Consider the following 21,452-nt stretch of genomic DNA (forward strand, 5'->3'; position numbering starts at 1 on the left):
GTTCATTTTTGAGTTTTCATTTACACCTGCTACCACTTGTCCCATAGCCAGGTTGTTCCTTTACCAACTATGGGCGATGTTTGCTTGCGGTGCCTTCTCTGGAAGGAGGAGTCGTCTGCTCTTCAAAGTTATCTGTCATCACAAAATACTGCGGCACCCTTGAGGTTAAGACGCTTACGAAGGGTTTCATAATAAATGCATGCGATTGTGAGATGATAAATAAGACAGTTCACAAAAGATTTGGTTTAAGAATTTCAGATGTAAAAGATTGCAAATGATTAAATCCATGTAAATCTACCTCAGGTGTCTAAAAACAAGGATGTCAAACTTGGTGCAAAAGTGGTTGCACATCTACAGCTACAAGCATGATGTAAATCCTGCACCCGGGGGCGTGTTTTCATTTGCTCCAATTAAGCGCTTCAGTTTCATGTCCCTTCCTCCCTTCCTTCCTTCTTCCCATGGTGCCTACTCAGGCTATTTGAGCTGACCAATCAGATCACAGTGGGCATTTTCCGGATGGGGTGCCCTCCCTAGTTCTGTTTTATCCCTCGTGCTACCTTTGGGGTCTCTGGGACCCCAAGTGAATGGACAGACAGATAGAGATCATGCAAGAGGGTAGCACGAGGGTTAAAGGAAATCAGAAGCCGGGATGCAAAGGTGAAATCCCTGCAAATGCAGCCCAGAGTCTCCTTTTTGTTCCGCGTGGACCACTCACCGCTTCAGGCTGTTCGTCCGTCCTCATCAAGTCTTCATAGATCTCGTCTCCCTCGTTCTCCTCGTCCTCCACGAAGTCGTATAAGTCGTCATCCTCATCCACCGTGTCACTGGAACGCATGTACAAAGTGGTTATCATCATGATCTTGGTCTTGTCATCGTCAGTATCCTGACAGGGATGCGCACCATCGGGGTTACACAGCACAGAGAGGTCAACTACAGGTGCTACTCAACAGCCCATGTGCCTAAAAGACTGTTTTTTTTTTTTTTTTGGGAAGTAATATGAATAATTAGACTTAATATTTATTATTTAATGACATTTAAAGACACTGACAGTTTCTCTCCTTCCTTATTCGCTCACGTTTGCCAAAAACACTGTGAGTCAAAAAGTCCAGTCTAGACTTTCAAACACATTAGATAACAGCAGCATTGGATGAAAATGAAACCACATGAAACCCAAAGTGATTTTATTCCTCGATCAAACAGCACCTATGTTTTCGTTTGAATACATAGCGGCCCCAGGTTGGAACGATGGGCAAAGTCCTGTTTCAAGTGTTCCCCTAAATGTCGGTGTTTGACCCATGAGGGTCAAAATGTTGCATTATGAAATCATTACTTTGAGGAAAAGGTGATTATTTGAAATGAAGCTACGTCATAGCTTCTCATTTTGTGTTCATTTTGCGTATATAAAAAATGAGTGCCATGTTTCTGCATTAAACAAACACTGGAAAAAGGGCCACTGCTCTTTAACAGTGTATAACAGCGTTGGAAAGGATGAATCACTACGATCCAGTTAGTTTTGAGATGCAAAACAGAAAGTAGTGGTTTGTGGCAATACGAAAAAAAAAACAAAAAAATCTCGTACTTCCTCAAGGTTATTATTTTGACATTAAGAGAGAAATGTGCTTACTCTATCTGGTCGGACAGGCCGCTGTAGATCTCGTCATCGGGAATGGATCCTTCCAAAGGAAAAGGTCTGGAGGAGAGAAAGAGTCAGTCACCAAGGTTAAGATTTATTGGTGCAATATTTTCAGTTTAATATCTAAAATACTCCTAAACCACTCATTATTACTCTGGGCATGTCAGATGATGTTAAAATATTAAACGACTTCCAGCGATATTTCCTCACCTATAGTCTTATCTTTACAAAGAAGTTAATTCTCAGGCACTGGAAGAAGAAAGAAGTACCCACCACAAAGATGTGGCTTAGCGATCTTACCAACACTCTCCACGTAGAAAGGTTCAGATATTCTCTTATGGATGAACTTACGTACTTTGAAAAAATGTGGTCACCTTTCGTTCTTTATCTCACACCTCCTAATGGAAATGAATTTCTCCCCTTTACTCCAACGCAGTAGTGAATAGATGGAAGGGTAAGGTCAGGCTATATATATATATATATATATATGTGGATTTAGATTGCGTATACAGATGTGTATGACGTGAATTTACAACTGTATAATAACGTGCTCTAATAAAAAAACATTTGACACACAGCGAGTAATGTTTTTTTTATTATTACTATTGATTCTGGGTTGAGACTGAAGTCCTCTTACTGCCGTGGCGATTAGCTAATATTTTATACCTGTGATGTAAAAGATTTGACTTTTTAATCGCCTTTGCAAAAGAATCTGATGATTAGATCATAAAGAATTTGTTTTGTGTTATAAAATAAAGAGATTAAATCCATTAAAATTTACTTTATGCTATACGTAACTTAACATTTAGTCATTAGACTTCTTGTCAGCAAGTGTGAGCTTTTACCTGGGTTTCCAAAAAAAGGAAACACAAGCCTCGGCTCCATACCACCACTTCTACTTTTAGAAAGCTCTATTGAATCCACGTGTTTCAATCACACTTCGAGTGTCTCTTCCGCTCCCTCGGTATTAAATTTCACTTTCAGAGAAGCGCGCGTTTCAGATTTCTACCAAACGATTAATTTCTTTTGATTAGGATGCAAGAAATTGTGAAACTCGTTGACAATTTTACACGGAGGTTTCACATCCAGACCTTTGCAGACTCGCGCGCCTGGGCGGTACTGCAATCTTATTTTCCCACAAATAATCGTGGATTAAATATTAAATTCGACACTAGTCCTTTGAGACCAAATGACGTCCTCGATCACGCAGGCTAACTTCATGTAGGGAAGGGGGTGGCTTGTGTGTGTGATTGCTATTAAACCGTCAAACCATTTCTTCCTCTGCAGTCAGTGCCCACTTTCACGCTAGTGTCACACAAATCAACAACCACATTCAAAATACCAGCAGTGGGCATCCATATTTAGTGATTATAATCAGCATTTAAACATTTATTGAATGGGTTACAGTAGCATGAATCTACTTACTGAAGCCCTTTTTGTATAGCAATGGATGAATGGGACAGGATGGATAACGTATCTATGACCTGTAACACAGAGAATTAGATCGTGCCGTTAATAAATCTTGCACAAAGAGAAGCAGAGAGAGAAGCACAGTGGTAGAGAAGCTGCAAGAGCTGTTTCACACTTTGAACATTTAGCGCTGAATAATTCTCCAGTGACCGGGTTTCGCTCTCGTCCTGCTTGCCAGCTTGAGTAAGAAGTGCAGTATCATGATGAGTGATAACCGATTTCATGAGAGATGCGATCAGGAACAAGCTCGCACAGCGCAAGTCCAAAGGAAACAGATTGTTCCTGAAGACAACGTGCGCCGGTGTTCTGCATATTCAAACTGGTTTTTAATGTTTAACAGGTGCCACCGTGTAACTACGACCTCAGCGTTGTCACACATGTTGAATACTTATGAATTTTATGGCCTGTCACCGTGGTTGTCCTGTTCTAAAACAACTCGTGGTCTAGCTGAAACTTTTCTATGAGTTGCCTCTCAGCCACTAAATTGTGGTTCACATAAAAAAAAGACGCTTAGTGGTGATATAAAATGCCCATGTGAGGCCAATTTCTCAGTACTGCTGCTAGCCGTGCCGAATGTTTTCAGTCTGATTTCTGCTTTCATCCGAGACAGAAAAAGGAGGGCAGATGTAACAAGAAGTGAAAGTCTGTAGGAGAAGTTCTTAGAACAAAAAAAAAAATATTTAAATGAACTCATTTACATGCTACTGTTATCTTATACACGAGAATTTCTTTCAGGGAAAAACACTTCTGGAAAGAAATTAAATCTTCTGTTTTTCACGCTGAGCTAAGCAAACCAGCAGCTGGCTGCAGCTTCACGTTTAACGGACACATATGAGAATGGTGTTGATTTTCTCATTTAAATCTCTTTCTGCCAGAACAGAATTATACTGCAGAACTTTCTTGTTGCTGTTTGAACTACTAAATAAAAAATATATACAAACTACTATACAAAGTAGTTAAAATGAACTCAACCTCATTAGTGCATCTGTATCAACAACTTAGTAAAGGTATATATAACTATATATTCATTCATTCGTTTTCTGTAACCGCTTGTCCTCTGGACGGACGCAGTCATTGGGCGAGAGTTGGCGTACACCCTAGATAGGTCGCCAATCTATGACAGAGACATTCACCCCTACGGCCAATTTAGAATCACCAATTAAAAGGGGAACTACTGTTTTTTACAACCTGGACCTTATTTCTGGCATAAAATACGATCGTTTACTCACCCATATAACTTTTGTGTCATTTTTTGTCATTCGGAAGATATTTACACCCACGTATATCCATATAGTGGGAGTGACTGGGGCACCGAAACGCAGCCTCTTAATAACGTATTATCTGCCGCTAAACTCGTTCATTTCACCAATATAGTGGAAGTGACTGGGGCACCGAAATGGAGACTCAACGGGGACTAGCACTAGTGTATCATAACAAAATATTGGTGAAATGAATGAGTTTTGTGGGAGTGACTGGGGCACCGAAACGCAGCCTCTAAATAACGCATTATCTGCCACAAAACTCATTCATTTCACCAATATTTTGTTATGATACACTAGTGCTAGTCCCTGTTGAGTCTCCATTTCGGTGCCCCAGTCGCTTCCACTATATGGATATACGCAGATCTAAATATCGTCCAAATGACAAAAAATGACACGAAAGTTATATGGGTGAGTAAACGATCGTATTTTACACCAGAAATAAGGTCCAGGTTGTAAAAAACTGTAGTTCCCCTTTAACATTTGGACCGATGGATTCGAACCCAGAACCTTCTTCTTGTTGTGAGGCATCAGTACTAACCACCACGCCACCGTGCCGCCCATACCAATATGTCGCTTCAATAAAATCTAGTGGCACGACTTGTACTCTTTTACTTTATGTGTTATTTCTATGTCAACTAAAGCAAGCGACCAGCATACCACTGCTGTAAACTGTACTGTACGCTCACAGCATTTCATTGTTCTGCACGACTGACTGGAAGCTTCAAAGTGAAAGGAGAAGCGACAGTAACAGTAAGGCACTGTAAATCTAATAAAAAAGAACAAGTACTGTAAAAACACCCCACAGCTAAGGCTCCACCTATCGCTCGCTGACTCATTTTGCTCTTGAAGACGCTGCTTCCACATCCTCTGCACATGAAAATCAAACAAATGCTGATTCTGACCCCCCCTCCATCAAACCAAGCCACCCACCCACCCCACGCCCCGAACAGACTTCACATTAAATTGCTGCACCGAGCAGAAAGTGAAAGAGAACTGCGAAATACCGAAATCGTGCATTCACTCAGCTGCAGCTGAAGTATAAGATCACCAAGCTACTTCCTGTTAGGGCTTTGTGGGTGTCTGCAAGTTGCAATAAGAAGTCGGGACTGTTCCTGCGTCTGCCGTAATGACTGTGGTGTGAGGGCACAGTGTGTTTTGCTAGTTGCAGGTCATAATGGTTCATGATAACGAAACTTTGAGGGCCGTGTTTATTATTCGTCATGCAATCATCGGGCAGAAATCAAATCAATCCCATATTCGTTCACGCAGCGTGACAACCACACCAAATATGCAGCCATGCAAAAATGAACAATCGTCAGCAACGAGAGAAACGTGTCCTGCAGCAAACCTGACCCTGAACTCCATGTCACAGAGTCAGTATGAGATTACGCGACAAAAGAACTGTGGCAAGTTCTCAAATGTCCTCAACAAGATACTTGACAGTTAAAAACCTGACGCTGTTTTAAATGCAAAAGTTGGCCACATGAAACGTTGACCTAACTGAAGTCAAAAATAAAAACTGACATGTCACGACACGTGACACAGTTACAGGCCGATATATAGATGTGGTGGAGGGCGATACCTTTCCAAAGTCTCGCACGTCAAAGAGGTCAAAGGCTTCAAACAGCTCGCTCTTTTTCAGATGAAACCTCTCTTGGCAAGAGGTCAGGAACGTCCTGATGTTCTTCAGGCACAGGAACTGAAAATAAAGAGAAACAGAAACATCACTGAGGACTCGGTCTAGTTTGTTATCTGTCCGATCGCACATTTGCCTCAAAGGCAATCTCCACGGCGGACAACACACTCTGTCCTTTGTTGAATGAATGAATGAACCCATCCCTCTATTGTCACTGCAGGTCAACATGTAATAAAATTCACCATGCTTGTGACTGGAAAAAATGACTGGAGTATTAATGAATGAACAGATGATTACAGCAATGCTGACAATCCAATAATCCGTCAGTCGCTGTCCTGTTGATGTGTTCCTTGTGAGATTTTGCTGTTAATCTCATATTTTTGAACGTCAATGAGACAAAACTGATCACAAGCTTTAAACTAAAACCTCTGACGCGTTAACTTTGTGTTTGTGTTCGTTGTGTGTGCTGCTTTACACCTGAATTTGACTTGTCGCGCACGGTCGCTAATGTGAAGGCTTTGAAAACCTCCCTATCTCTATTTAAATGATGTTGTGAATTTGCCAGATTTATCCAAATGGAGGGTCAAACCATGTCCCTCTACAGTTTAAACAAAAGGACTTAAAAGGACAATGAATGAGACAAAACAACAAGTTCAAAAAGTGTCATGAAAGTATTATCAAATATCTTAAATGTAGGCACAGCTGAGGGATAATAAGCAAGATTTTCTCGTGTGTATATTAGACTCCATGTGCACTAAAATAAATTTAAAAAAAACCCATAGCTGACACATTAGCATTGACAGTAAATGCTAATCGTCTTGCACAGACCACATGGACACCAGAGGCGTTGAACTGAAATACAGCAAGGTCTCGACACCGAGCGAAGCAGCTCGACGCGCGGAATTTTACAGCTAAAATATAACTGCAAGAGAAACCACACAGAGCATGTAGTGACTGACATGGTGGTCAGACATGAGCCGCTGAACATAGCTTCCTGAGCCAGCTGTTCTCTCTCTCTCTCTCTCTTTGTCTCTCTCTGTGTGTGTCTCTGTCTGTTCAGCAGAGGGAAATGCGGAACTCTAATTTGAAAAAGGGGAAATGTTAAGTTCTGCTGCACACATCACATCACACATAAAACTGTCCCGGCAGCAGCAGCAGCAGTTAACTCTCAGTGTAGAAATCCCTAACTTAAGAACGCAGGGAAGATCCTGCAGTTGTGTAATGTGAAATAACTGGTGAGTGTGTGACTGTGTGTACAAGTCAGAGTGGACTCTGTCTTCTGTTAATCACCGGATGTTTCTTAACCAGTCTCGACCTCATAGGATTTCCCAGAGTTTCACGTGCACACGTCAAAGCACATTAACTGTTGCACACACACACACACACACATGCGCGTTACAGGCATGGCGGTGAGTCCTATCAGATATGACACAAGGACTTCCCTTGATAGGTTTTAGGCCGAACACCTGACGGCCAGTCTCGCTCTTCGTCACAGTCTCTCTCTCTGTCGCCTGTCGGACGTCTTTATCTCGTTATTTCGTCCCGTTTAACTCCGCGGACACGGTCCTCGCCTTCTTGTTTTAGCTAGCGTGCCGTCCCTAAAAGCTTCGATGAACTTGATAAGATGTGGACAGAGGCCTTTGAGAGTTAGATGAGAAGATTAATGCCACTCTCACATTAGTGCAGTGAATGCGTGGGAGCTAGTTCTCACACTTAGCTTAGCATAAAGTGTGACTAGTTCTGCACAAAAACACCTACCAACACCTTGAATCTCACAAGTTAACAAGTCAGCATGGTGAGTGTGATATGTTTGATCTGTACGATCTGGCAGTAAGAAGTGTCTTTCTTAAGGTTCGCCGTTTCCCATTTCTTGCCTCTATGCTAAGCTAATCCGCTGTCAGCTGTGGTTTTATCTACAGCTCACAAACATGGGAGTGGTAGCGGTCTTCTCTGACTCTCAGCAACAAGTTAATTTACCAGATGCAAACAAGTCCTTCAAAACCGGGACGGGACATGATAGTAGCTGCTACCACCTATTGTTTCCCTGCTTCTCTCTTTACATACTGTACTCACGGATGAGGACAGATACAGATTACAGTATTTACCTATCAGACAACATCTGGGGTGCAGTGATGCATGCTGGTCGCTATGGAAATGGCCTATGGAAATGGAGCAGGAAAAGGTTTGTGCCTGTGGTGTGTCTTACCTGGGACATCTGTGGCCGCAGGTTGATCTCCCTCAGGTTGACAGCCTGAGGCAGCAGGTTGTTGAGCAACTGGCAGAGCAGCACGCCATCTCTGAGGGCCTGAGCCAGGTCGCACACCTGGAAAAACGGGGCACACACACCAAATTAGACCGGGCAACGGAGACGCGGCGGGCGTCCATGATGTGCAAGGTGTTTGGGTTACGGTTCAGTGACTCAGCTGATTCACCTGTGCCCCCTCCCATGTGACCCGGTGGTTCTCAGGAAGGACTCTGCAATCGATCAGCCAAATCGCACACTGCCGCCACAACTCCATCTTTGTTTTCTGACAGATAAATAAAGAGCTGGAGTACGTGCTCCCGTCACAGCTGGAGCTCTCCTTTTACAATCTGTGACACAGAAGAAATCTCTGAGTATTATTCAGTCAGTACAAGATCAGATTAGTAGCAGATAAATTAGCCTACGACGAACACTGAGCCGAAACTCTCACTCCCTCCTTTCAGTCAAATACTGAAGCAGCCTTCTTGAAAGAATCTAAGACAAAGCTACATCATAAATCATATCATTTTATTAAAAAAAAAAAACCTGCACATAAATCCAATCAGCTCTTACCTCCTCTAGATTCTCCCGGCAGGTCTATGTGTTCTCTCTCGATTTTCACCTCCCTGTCTTGCTTTCATTATCTCATATTCAGACTTCGGCGCTCTTGTTCTGCCTTTCTTCCGTAGTGGGTGTTCTGCAGAGTTGCACTGTGTCGAAGTCTTTTAACTTCATCCCGCAACTTCCTTTTTCCTCTGACGCACCCTCATGCATGCATACACACACACAGACACACACAGATGCATACACACAAAGCTGTTGCTGCTGCTGCTGCTGCTGCTACTGCTGCTATGAGTGGCACAAGCTGATAAAAAGAGTGTGACCTGTGTATGTGAAATGCTGCGCATATGTGTAGAAAACACCAGACAGAAGTTTGCATGATTGTGTGCGTCGCTGTGTAGCACTGACAACATTGTTTGTGGGAGGCGGTCTGCACATAATTAAGACGTGTGATGTGAGTAAAGTGAGAAATTTAGAGGCATCGAGTCTATGCGTCTGATGCACGCACAGATAAACGTGTTACAGTGTCTTAAAGGGAAAATCCATTTATTCATTCATTCATTTTCTGTAACCGCTTGTCCTGTGAAGGGTAGCGAGGGGGACGGAGCCTATCCCAGCTGTCACTGGACGAGAGGCGGGACAGGTCACCAGTCTATCTTAGGCTAACACAGAGAGACAGACAACCATTCACACTCACACCTACGGCCAATATAGAATCACAAGCATGTCTTTGGACGGTGAGAGGAAGCCAGAGTACCCGGAGAGAACAGGGACACGGGGAGAACATGCAGACTCCACACAAAAGGGGAAATATCGAATTAAAATATTCTACGGTTCAACAGCTCATATTTAATTTGTGATGTCTGTCCTGGAGCGGAACAGCACTGAGACATACTGTCACGGATAAAAAAAATAAAAATAATAACAAAACAGCCGCATAATGAATAATGTAACAGCTGCTCACACACCCTGACAGCACCCAGCAGTGATACGATGGTGTCGGTGGGTTGGCAGCAGAGAACCCCCCCGTCGATCACACTCACTCAGACGTAACCTCTCCAGGGGAGCTGCTTCGGCTCCCCCCTAATCTCTGAGAGTGCGTATTAATGGACGGGTTAAAAAGGAAGGATCAATGCGTAAAACATTATTTAAGGGCAGCCACAACATGTTTTTTTTTTTTTTTTCTTGTAAATTTACCCTGTTAAGAAAGAAATGATGAACCTTATTACAACATGAAATTAGTAGCATTATCTGAAACTAGCAACTTTACAGATTTAACACGCAAAATGTTCAAAATACTATGCACTGTCCTAAATTGGATATTTGTCCTTAGTTTGCTTGTTGATTTTCATTTCCATTTCGGGCTATTTTATAGAAGTCGTTTATTCAGTCCTTCTTAACCATCAGTTTGATTATTTTGGGACTTCAGAACGAAGTTTCATTTGTGGTGAACAAAGAATCCCAAAAAATAAAATTTCTCTCAAGGAACAACGTTTCAAGTACTCCGAAAACTTTATTTAATTAATTTAAGACGTATGTGTCTGCCGAGTTTTTTGAACTTGCATTTGGGTGACAGGAAGTGTTACACAATACATGTATAAAAAAAAACAAAAGGTCAATTATTAGATTACAGTTTTCTGGAAGCCAGTTCAGCTTCCTCCATCTACAAACTTGTTGCAGAAGCAAGCTGTGGAGTAACGTGTGGAGTCGCTCTGTTAGGATCTAATACGGCAATTAAATCATTTGGGCTTTATGCAGTGATGGACTGAAGAGTAACAGCGACATAGTCATAAATCTTGCTGTTCTCTTCTCTCTTTCTTCTGTCTGTACCCGGCTGGCCTTAGGCAGATGGGTCCCTCCATATGAGCTGGGTTCTGCTCAAGGTTTCTTCCTGTTAAAAGGGAGTTTTTCCTTGCCACAGTCGCCTTCAGGCTTGCTCTGGGGGTTTCAGGCCGGGTTTTGTAAAGTGTCTTGAGACGATTTGTATTGTTATTGACGCTATATAAATAAAATTGAATTGAATTGAATTGAAATGTCGTCTGAGCGCCGTTGAGTTGAATTTGTTCACAACAAAAAAAGCTCTGATTGGTTTTAGGACTATCCAACTGCACGCACAGGTGTTTTTTGCCATTTGTCTGCACATCCCATACTGAAATCCAAATCGTGAGTTACCCGACTCATATCCTGATAAGAGTAAAAGTCTGGCAACGTCTATCAAATATTCAGCAGCATCAGGCATCAGCTGCATCTTCCTTATTCTTTCCATATTTACATATTTTCTCTCTTCACGTATTAAACCGGTAGGACGGAGCGGTACACAACAAATATAAATCATGATGAGACGGCAGACACGTCGTAATCTCACAAGGTCGTTTTTTGTTTTTTTTTTGTGCACTGGATGTTCCAGGTATTTTTTATTGCACCACCACATTCTGTAATGTCTGCCTTTTTATATTTTCTTTGAGGGATGTATAAGGGTAATTGAACAGTTTTTTCACGGTCATAAAAATCCTCTGATGCAGATATTCCTCACAGAGTTAAAGTAGGTTATAAGCAATCAGTGACATAAAGGATGCGCTGTGAATATTTCGCCACATAGCTTATATAAAATGCATGCTCTAGGGCAGGGATGGGCAACTGGCGGCCCGCGGGCCGCACTCAACGTGGCCCTTAGACTAATTTTTGAAAATTATAAAACTGTATCCTCTGCGGCACTGAAGCAGTTGTAATTACACAGTTGGCCACTAGATGGCGCCTCCAATGCAGACGCCGCCTCGCACACGCTTCCACCGGGTCTTCTACACCAGTGAAGAAGAGATGTTGATCCGTGGCTCAGAACGGAGGAAAGAGAAAACTTGATCGAGAAAATTGTGTCTTTTAAGGTGAAAGAAGGTTGTCTGTTCACAGTATGTAAAGGCAAACCTATGTGCTAGTCTGCTTGGAGACGCTATTTGCCATGAAGGATTCCAATTTAAGTCGCCGCTTCAACATGTTGCACAAAGCTAAATACGAGAAGTATACTGAAGCTGCAAGGGCTGCTATCGTAGCGGACCTTAAATCAAAATTACGCAAACAAATGCGGCTTTTTACCAGTGCCCACTGCTGATAGTGGTGAGGCAGAGTGGGTATACAGGGGAAATGCTGAACTCTTTCTTAGTGTAAAAATGCACAAATTAATAAAAATTTTAAAAAATCACAGTAAGTGGTTATTTTTTGTTTGCTTCAATAAACACACACATATATAATTATAAATCTATATATATATATATATATATATATAAATATAATCTAATTATACACACACAAACATATTTAAAATGGCGGTTTTATCATATCTGGTTAAGTGCGCGGTCCTATGTGGCCCTCAGGTAGTGTCGATGAAAAATTGTGGCCCCCTCCATCATTTAAGTTGCCCATCCCTGCTCTAGGGAGAAAAAAAAAATGCACTTAAAGCTGCACATACATTTTCCACAAATGGGAACCTTTCCCTAAAACAAAAAACAAAATTTTCATCTGCCGTGGGCCCTTCAGATTATCCATATTGTGGATCACTTCTTCAAGGGACACTCTAAGGACGTCTCGCATTGCTCATCCGTTGAAGTTGGGAAATGTGAGGGAAGGCAAATTGAAAGGCTAAAATAACCTGACCGTAAGTCCACCCACTGCATCAAACAGTTCCAAAAAATCCTGCGTTACCGATGAGTCAAAATCTCAATGCCCCCACTTTGTGACAGTCATAACGAGACATTCTGTCATGAATATTCCCACAGAGCCACACGTAATGCAGCTTATCACGGGTTGACCTCAAAATGACTAAACTGACCTTTTAGTTGTGAAATCTGGCAGGTCCTCTGTGGCACTATTTATTTATTTGTTTCAACGCTAGGTGTCACTCTTGCACACGTCGGCGTTTTTCCTGTAGACACTGTACCTCAACACAGATTGCAGGGACTCACCACGGTGCATGCATACCTATCTCTAACATGCTGACAGCTGCCTAACATTTGAATACCCTCCCTCTGTATCATTTTTCTGAACTCTCTCTCTCTTTCTCTCTCTCTCTCTCCCTGATGACATGTCTCTACCTGCCCTCTCCGCCCGCCCCCCGAGAGCTCATGCTAATTCCTGCCCTGTGATTTGCCGTTTTGTGTGGGGTACTGTGAGCCCACTGCACACTCTGATTGGCTCTCTGAGTGACCCTGCAGGTTTGAGGGGGAGCGGGCTTCCACTATTACCTCAACAGAAGGTGAGAATGCAGACTTGATGACAGAGGTAGCTTATTGGAAAGAAGCTGGAAGGGGAGGAAGGAAGACAAAGTGGAAGCAAAAGGAAGAAGCAGAATGAAATAGAGGTGTTTAAAGGGGACAGAGAGAGAGAGGGGGAAGGAAAATCCCAGAGTGCCACGGTGGACCCTTTAAACAGGTAGGTGTTACATACTCTAGTTACCGCAAGGCAAACGAAACCAGACTAGTTCCTCTCTAAAGTCAGCTGTGTCAGACTGATCCTTCATTTGTCTTTTCTCATAAACTCTCATGCACAGAAACATGTACAAGCATGTGTGTGTTAGAATATGTGCTGGTATGTAATCACTATCTTTCCTCTCTTCTGCTGTTCAGACATGAATAATCGCTCTATCGCCTGGTGGCTGAGGCAGATCGGCCTGCCCCAGTACATCAAGACGCTAGAGCGCGAATACTACGGTCTGGAGGTATGGAAATGTTCAAAAATATGCATCAGTGTGTGTGTTCTCACAATCTTCTTTTTTCACGTACTCAAACTTGTCCTGATTTTGTTCCAGGGTTTGCTGAGTGTAACAGATGGAGAGCTGAAGGACGCAGGGATAGAGGATGCAGCACACAGGGAAACCATCCTCAAACAGCTCTCACGGCATCGCCAGACGCTGGACCCGCACTCTGGTGACACACACCAGCACACGTTGTAGCACACAAGGACTGCACTTTGAAAATCTTCTGATATTATGTTTATAAAGTGGGAATGTGCAGCATTGGATTTAAGGCAGGAGTACCGTGGACACACAAAAACAAATAGGCTCCAGAAATCTAGGGGGCCAGATTAGCTTTTGGCTATTGAGTGTCAATACATATAGTGAATATTGAGCACTGTGCAACATCATATTATAGGATAACAGCTTTAAAACGGGCTGTCTGGTCTCGAGGAGGATCAGAATACAAAAAAAATTCCATTCATGCTCATATGTTGCTCATTGTTAGCTATTAAGTCCACGGGTATTATTAAGTAACCCGACAAACCAGATGGTTTATGACAGAGAACCATCTGGCGACCGATATCAAAACATCACCATAATAAACCACCGGCCTATCAGTGTCTGCCATGGGCTTGAACACAACTACTTTAAAAGCCAGAAAGCCAGTCAGTTGTTGATCTGAATAAAAGCCAAGCCAGAACAAAAAATGTTTCATGTAACCACCTCAGCCTGAGCAGACTGGCTCAGTCAAAAGGAATTATCACGTATAGAAACCACACAAAACACGGTGGTAGTAAAACTAGTCCAAGCACGTGTTTGAAAAGATGAATGAAGCTGGAATCAATAAGGGTGGCGCGTGCTGAAAACGTGGGTCCAACTCGTTCATCTCCTTCTCCTGTTGAATTATTTCGGCGTTGGAGAAACGGTGTCTTTCACTGCTTTCACAGCAGGATGTACCACTTTGCATATGTCAACAAATATATTCAGATTAATGGTTTGGTGGACGAAAACACAGACAAATCTAGGTCTAGGTCTGGTGTGGTGGTGGTTAGCACTGATGCCTCACAGCAAGAAGGTTCTCCCCGGGTACTCCAGCTTCCTCCCACCGTCCAAGGACATGCTCACTAGGTTAATTGGTGATTCTAAATTGGCCGTAGGTGTGAGTGTGAATGGTTGTCTGTGATAGGTTGCCCTCTCACCCAATGACAGCTGGGACAGGCTCCAGCCTCCCCACGACCCTCCAGAGGACAAGCGGTTACAGAAAATGAATGAATGCTATTACTTAGCGTCCATGTAAACAGTTAAGAAGAATCTCTCACCAGAGTTATTCTGCAATAATATCTGGTTTGGCATCACTCCTAAACGGAACAAATTCCGTCCGGTGGTGACTTATCAAAACGCCGGCCTGGTCAACAGAGAACAGCTAGCAGACTAGCCTCTCTGCTAGCTAAAGTTTAGTCCGCTAGCTAAGGAAACACTAACAGAGCCAGTGTAGCTATGTAGTTAGCATGGCGGTAGACGGTTCTTGACATCTTTGTAAAGAAAAGCTGGGCATAAAAGAAAAACAGGAAGTCGACTGGTCTGAACAACCGTGGACCTGTGATCTCACAAATCTTCTGGTGAAATACTCAGCATTACACAAAGATTGAGCAGACAGGGAGGGGATTAATGATTTTAACCCTGACCAGACAACCAAGGCCATCGATCAGCACTAGGATGCAGAAAGTATTTAAGTTCAATGCCAAGCCATAACAATAATGGAATAATGTCCTTGTTGCAGTCCTGGTGCACACATTACACACATACTGGGTCACACGAATGCAAAGACTCACATTCAAAGTGTAAGCGAAGGCCACTCGCTTCTATTATTCTTTTTTTCTTTGCGGCAGCAAGCTCAGTTAGCATTGCTCGTTTGGTGTACGTGTTCATGCCCCACGCCTTTCATGTGCTCAAGCAAATCAAGCGTATCTCAGATATGCAACAAGTGTTAAAGATAAAGTTTAATCTTCAGCAGAATCGTAGTTTCATGTTGCCGAAAGCAGTATCCGTTGAGATCATTTATGCTCAGCACGACAAGCTGGTTTATCAAGTCAAATGTTTGTTTGTCTTTTTTGTTTCGTTTTTACTGGCCTGTTCCTGTTATATGTAACCCGAAAGCTGCTGAATGTAAAAATACAGAAAGAACTGTTAATCATTGTGTGGCACTGCACTGTTATGTGTCTCCATGCAGGTCAGCTAAAGGGGCAGTTTAAGTCAGGGACGTACAAATATTCTTTTTCTCTATGTATATTCCAAAAGGTCAAACTGTTCCTCTAAAATGTCCACTTGTCATCTCAGGTGTGCAGGTCGTGAAGCGCAGAGTGAGCCGAAAGTACTCCTTGGGGTCATCTATGGATGTGGTGAGGCAGCAAAGCTTGTGCAACATACAGCAGCGTCACGAAACAGCTGGCTTAGCAACACTGTTTGGGTCTCTACCGTTTCCTGCAGGAGAAGCCGAAGGATCTGTTTCGTCAGAGCGTTCTTCCCCGCCTCCAGCGCGCCGACAAGAAGCACCGCCTGTCGGCCTCCTGCTCGCAGCTCCGCCCCCTGAACGAGGACAACGTTACCAGTCAGGACAGCTGTCAGGACAAGCGCAGGTGAGCTGGCAGGCGGCGTGTGTTTGAGAAGGAGGGCCGCTTTCTCCAGGCAGTCCCCTCGTGTCTAGCTAATAATTAACTAGACACGAGGAGATAGACAAGCCTGTGTCAGAGTTTGAATGGTTGAAGCCAACGATCAGTCATCTGTACAGTAAAAAGGCTGAAAAGACGACATAAATGAAAATCCTTCATGGATATTAAATAACATGATTTCACGTCGTACTTTATCAACAAAGAAAAGAGCTTTTTTTTTAATGACTAACAGATTAAACAACACACCTTGGGACTTGGGACTTTGGGATATTTACATGTAGTCTACACTTCCTCAAAGTCAGAGGTCAAGGACTGAATGACTGAAGGCCAGCACTGGTTTCTAAGCTGTTAATCCTGAAGTCCAGGTCGTTGCAAAGCCGGACCCATTCCAGCATTTGAAGTAATCTAAATGATAAAAAGATATACTTTATTGTCTGTCCATGGTGTCAAAACACCCACCTACCTTTCCATAAAAGATAAAGCTGCAGTTACCCTGCATTAACCTTACTCTCGAAGAAATAGATTCCATAAGGGGAAGTGAAAGGTCACAGAGTTTTATCTGTAAAGATACGAGGGTAACGGTCAGATGATCACAGCCAAAAATGCATTAATGTATTTGCATCCTTTGTTTTGTTTTTTTGTGTTTTTCGGATGGCTGCAGAAGTTTCAGGCGTGGATATTTGACATTCTCAGCATGTAGAAACCGAATCCACTGGCATAACTGAACGTAACGAGGGCTAAGTGAGAAAAATGTGTTGTTTTTTTTTAACTTATTACAGACAGTAATTTAGGTTTTGATATATATCTGCATCTAAGACTTCTGTCCCTCACACCAAAATAATGAAGCAATGCAGTATGTCATCCCTTAAACTACGATAAACTAAAGCAGTACGCAGATGAACTATTTCCACTGGAACTCAACATATGAAATCTGTTGATTATTTATACCCAGTATGTCCTGCCAGATCCTCTGTTTAACTACATTCACTGTAAATGTAAACTACAAGACATTCACTTTTATTTATATAGCGTCAATAACAATACAAATCGCCTCGAGACGCTTTACAACATCTGGTCTGAAACCCGCCCTGAAACCCCCAGAGCAAGCCTGAAGGCGACTGTGGCAAGGAAAAACTCCCTTTTAACAGCAGGAAGAAACCTTGAGCTGAACCTTAAGCTCATATGGAGGGACCCATCTGCCTAAGGTCAGCCGGGTAGAGACAGAAAAGAGAGAAGAGAACAGCAGGAGGAGCGAAATAAACATACATCTGTCATAGATACATATATCTGACTAAAGCGTACATGTGGAATCTGATGATGCATATTATTTCTGCTTTCATTATTGACCAGTCTCCCACGTATTTTATCATTGTTTCAGTCTGTAAAAGGTGCAAATACCCATTACAGGTTCCTAAAGCCCAACTAGATGTCTTCATTTCTGTAAAAAAATAGCGAAATCTAATCTGTTGCCTATCCCAGCTGTCTTTGGGCGAGTGGCGGGGTACACCCTGGACAGGTATTTACTAAATAATCCCGATCAGATACATGTTTTATCTAATTTAACAGAATATCTTGTGTAAATTAAGGTTAGAGCTGGAGTAAGCACACCCTGAAAACAGCCAATGTCATTGTGTATGGTATATTACAATATTTAGCAGCTGCTTGCATTATAACTGCATGCTTCAATATTGATTTCTACAACTAATTAATTATAAATATAACATTTAGAGGTGTTTTAATATACTATGCACGCATGTTTTAAATCCAAAAGCACACATACACCATATTTACCTCGCTATCAACGTCGGTTCAACACATGCTTTGGTCATGTTTGGTCATAATTAATCTGCAGGTCTGCACTCTGAACAGCTGACCCTAATGTCAGGTAAAATCACCCTAATGTCATCTTTAAAGCAGCTTGATGAATCAAGGTTTGACTTCTTTCTAAGTAGAAGCCACTTGATTAATCCCACAGAGACACGGTCTTTAAAGTGTATAAATGGAGGCTGTCAAGTCGAGGCACATAGTCTGCGGTAAACCGAGCATGTGGTTCTCATTAAAGGAGATAGTCCCGGTCCTACGCCCTGATTGGCTGACGCACATGATAACTGATAAACACACCTGGCCGCACAACACACTCATATCAATACGCTGCTAAGAAATCACAGGCCTGGTGCCTGTGATTTCTTAGTGTGAAAGTGTCAGTGAATGTCAGTGAATATGGGCTTATTCGGCCTTTAAAGACTAATTAAAACATTAAAACGTATTAGCGTGACTGTCTGACTGACTGCGTGCTTAACACGCATTCTCTAACCTGAGGGCAAGGTGTGTTGGGCATTATCAACCTTCAGTTTAGTGTCATAAAAAGTTGGTCAGACTCCACATGCCTGGACTGAGTAAAAATTAGCTCCGCATGTGTACAGCTACCTACCAACCTACCTACTATCACATAATCCTGACTGCATCCAGGTGATGTGTGCTCAGCTCAGCTTGTGTCGGTATCCGAGGAATGCTGGTGCAGAGATAGCGGCGTTTCAGCACCGGTGCCTGGGGCGGGGAGCAGGGAGGAGGGCCCGGGAGAACTTGTGGGAACTCGTCCGAAACTGCGCAGGAGAGGAGAGGATCAGAGGAGGAGGAGGAGGAGGAGGGGGGTTTGGCTGGGAGGGACCGTCGCGGCAGACAAGGACGAAACATTACAACTTCCCAGATGTTGTTTGCTGGTGTTAGTTTGGACCACAAACCGTAAAAAAAAAAAAAAAAAAAAAAAACATGCTCGGGGACGACTGAGCAGGGACTCGGACCGACAGGTAGGACGGACCGCTTGCCGCTGCCAATGTGCTGTTTTTGGACAAAATAACGCGAGATGTTAGAAGCTAAAACGGCGTTTTACGGTTTATTTAACTTTTCATGTGTTGGGGTTTTACTGAACATTAAGTTCTTCACCAAATAATCTGTTAAAAACCTATTTGCTTCTAGTTTTTGCACCCGAATAGTCGACAGGGGTTACCTTTGGTTTGTTTGTACCTGTAGCGTTGCCAACTAACCAACCTGTTGCACAACTCTGAGGCAATGACAAGCTTTGAAACAAAAAAAAAAAAAAAACAAACTTCAAGATTCAGAACTTATGCTTTCATGATAACTGTAGCTATCACCTCTAAAGTGTCAGGTCCTTCGGGGTGGAAACGGGTTTTGCTGGTGAATAAAAAATAGTTTTAAAACAGAAATAAGTGGTGTCATGTTGCATTTCACAATAGTGGCCCTCCTGCACAGGTGTTTGTGGTGTCTGAGCCAACGCCCCTCAAACCGGATGTTGAACCATGTCACCTCAATACAAATCTTAAAACTGATTCTCTAGGAAGTCTGAGTAAATATGTGAGTCAGACGTAGTGTGTTTGTGCAATAATACAACAGATTATAATAAATGCCACATGTGTAACAGTTAATGTTGTAATGTGGGAGATTTTATCCATTTCAATCACTGCAGGCTATAAGGTATTAAAGGCACAACACAGTGTAATGTAAAACATGTGTTCACATAGTAAATACCAACACAGAACATGTTTAATCGATTATTTCAACTCTAAACCATTATTGTATGGAGTACCAAAGCTGTCATTCATAAATACAGTAAATGAATGAATGAATAACGTGATACTGGAGATTAATATTGTCATTAATTTATGTTTTAATTCGATTCTGTCTTTTTTATATATATATATAGCTTTGTACTTATTCATCTGTTTATTTGCTGTTTTATTCATTAATTCCTTCTGATTTTTTTTAAAAAAAAATTTTGCATTTATTTATTTTTATTTATTTATTTTCATTATTTCCTCCACAGAATAGTTTAGTTTGTTTAGTTTATTTCTTACAGGGACCATGCACAAAATGCATTAATCACTTAAAAGGGGAGAAGATTAATAATTTCCATCTACAGTAGTGGTGCAAGAGTTCAGATACACTATATTACCAAAAGTATTCGCTCACCCATTCAAATGATCAGAATCAGGTGTTCTAATCACTTGGCCTGGCCCCAGGTGTATAAATTCAAGCACTCAGGCATGCAGACTGTGAAACAAGACATTTGTGAAAGAATGGGCCGCTCTCAGGAGCTCAGTGAATTCCAGCGTGGAACTGTCATAGGATGCCACTTGTGCAACAAATCCAGTCGTGAAATTTCCTCGCTCCTAAATATTCCACAGTCAACTGTCAGCTCTATTATAACAAAATGGAAGCGTTTGGGAAAAACAGCAACTCAGCCACGAAGTGGTAGGCCACGTAAAGTGACGGAGAGGGGTCAGCGGATGCTGAAGCGCATAGTGCAAAGAGGTCGCCGACTTTCTGCACAGTCAATTGCTACAGAGCTACAAACTTCATGTGACCTTCAGATTAGCCCAAGTACAGTACGCAGAGAGCTTCATGGAATGGGTTTCCATGGCCGAGCAGCTGCAGCCAAGCCACACATCACCAAGTGCAATGCAAGGCGTCGGATGCAATGGTGTAAAGCACGCCGCCACTGGCCTCTAGAGCAGTGGAGACGCGTTCTCTGGAGTGATGAATCATGCTTTACCATCTGGCAATCTGATGGACGAGTCTGGGTTTGGAGGTTGCCAGGAGAACGGTACATTTCAGATTGCATTGTGCCAACTGTGAAATTTGGTGGAGGAGGAATTATGGTATGGGGTTGTTTTTCAGGAGCTGGGCTTGGCCCCTTAGTTCCAGTGAAAGGAACATTGAATGCTTCAGGATACCAAAACATTTTGGACAATTCCATGCTCCCAACCTTGTGGGAACAGTTTGGAGCGGGCCCTTTCCTCTTCCAACATGACTGTGCACCAGTGCACAAAGCAAGGTCCATAAAGACGTGGATGACAGAGTCTGGTGTGGATGAACTTGACTGGCCTGCACAGAGTCCTGACCTGAACCCGATAGAACACCTTTGGGATGAATTAGAGCGGAGACTGAGAGCCAGGCCTTCTCGACCAACATCAGTGTGTGACCTCACCAATGCGCTTTTGGAAGAATGGTCAAAAATTCCTATAAACACTCTCCTCAACCTTGTGGACAGTCTTCCCAGAAGAGTTGAAGCTGTAATAGCTGCAAAAGGTGGACCGACATCATATTGAATTCTATGAGTTAGGAATGGGATGGCACTTCAGTTCATAGAATGAGTAAAGGCAGGTGAGCGAATACTTTTGGTAATATAGTGTAAGTAACTGATTAAATTATTTACAGATGATTGACAAAATGAAG

General features: G+C 42.6%; 2 protein-coding genes and 1 long non-coding RNA gene across 7 annotated transcripts in view; 1 reads left to right on the forward strand and 2 right to left on the reverse strand.

The window, feature by feature from the left end:
• Positions 1-13,685, reverse strand: part of vav1 (vav guanine nucleotide exchange factor 1) — a 26,634-nt gene extending 12,949 nt beyond the window's left edge. For 2 of the 3 annotated variants that reach the window (XM_084565148.1, XM_084565146.1), the window contains exons 1-7: positions 8,817-9,009; positions 8,434-8,593; positions 8,208-8,324; positions 5,948-6,064; positions 3,059-3,117; positions 1,625-1,690; positions 716-824 (exon numbers count right to left, since the gene is read on the reverse strand). In XM_084565148.1, the coding sequence (XP_084421274.1) occupies positions 716-824; positions 1,625-1,690; positions 3,059-3,117; positions 5,948-6,064; positions 8,208-8,324; positions 8,434-8,520 (555 nt within the window). In that variant the 5' untranslated portion in view covers positions 8,521-8,593; positions 8,817-9,009. Of the gene's footprint in view, positions 1-715; positions 825-1,624; positions 1,691-3,058; positions 3,118-5,947; positions 6,065-8,207; positions 8,325-8,433; positions 8,594-8,816; positions 9,010-13,576 lie in introns of those variants that run through there. The other variant, XM_084565147.1, reaches the window with a different exon arrangement.
• sh2d3a (SH2 domain containing 3A) overlaps positions 12,935-21,452 on the forward strand; it is a 20,974-nt gene continuing 12,456 nt past the window's right edge. The window contains exons 1-5 of one of the 3 annotated variants that reach the window (XM_084565119.1): positions 12,935-13,226; positions 13,421-13,512; positions 13,603-13,720; positions 15,868-15,929; positions 16,018-16,166. In XM_084565119.1, coding sequence (XP_084421245.1) covers positions 13,423-13,512; positions 13,603-13,720; positions 15,868-15,929; positions 16,018-16,166 — 419 coding nt within the window. In that variant the 5' untranslated portion in view covers positions 12,935-13,226; positions 13,421-13,422. Of the gene's footprint in view, positions 13,227-13,420; positions 13,721-15,867; positions 15,930-16,017; positions 16,167-18,862; positions 19,007-21,452 lie in introns of those variants that run through there. The other 2 variants (XM_084565118.1, XM_084565120.1) reach the window with 2 other exon arrangements.
• LOC311502969 lies at positions 16,178-18,814 on the reverse strand. Its single transcript, XR_014699566.1, has 3 exons — positions 18,639-18,814; positions 16,446-16,604; positions 16,178-16,326 (listed from the first exon to the last, which is right to left on the reverse strand). It is a non-coding gene; the product is annotated as an uncharacterized lncRNA (long non-coding RNA).

Source organism: Chelon labrosus, assembly GCF_963514085.1.
Source record: "Chelon labrosus genome assembly, chromosome: 2".
NCBI classification, from domain to species: Eukaryota; Metazoa; Chordata; class Actinopteri; order Mugiliformes; family Mugilidae; genus Chelon; species Chelon labrosus.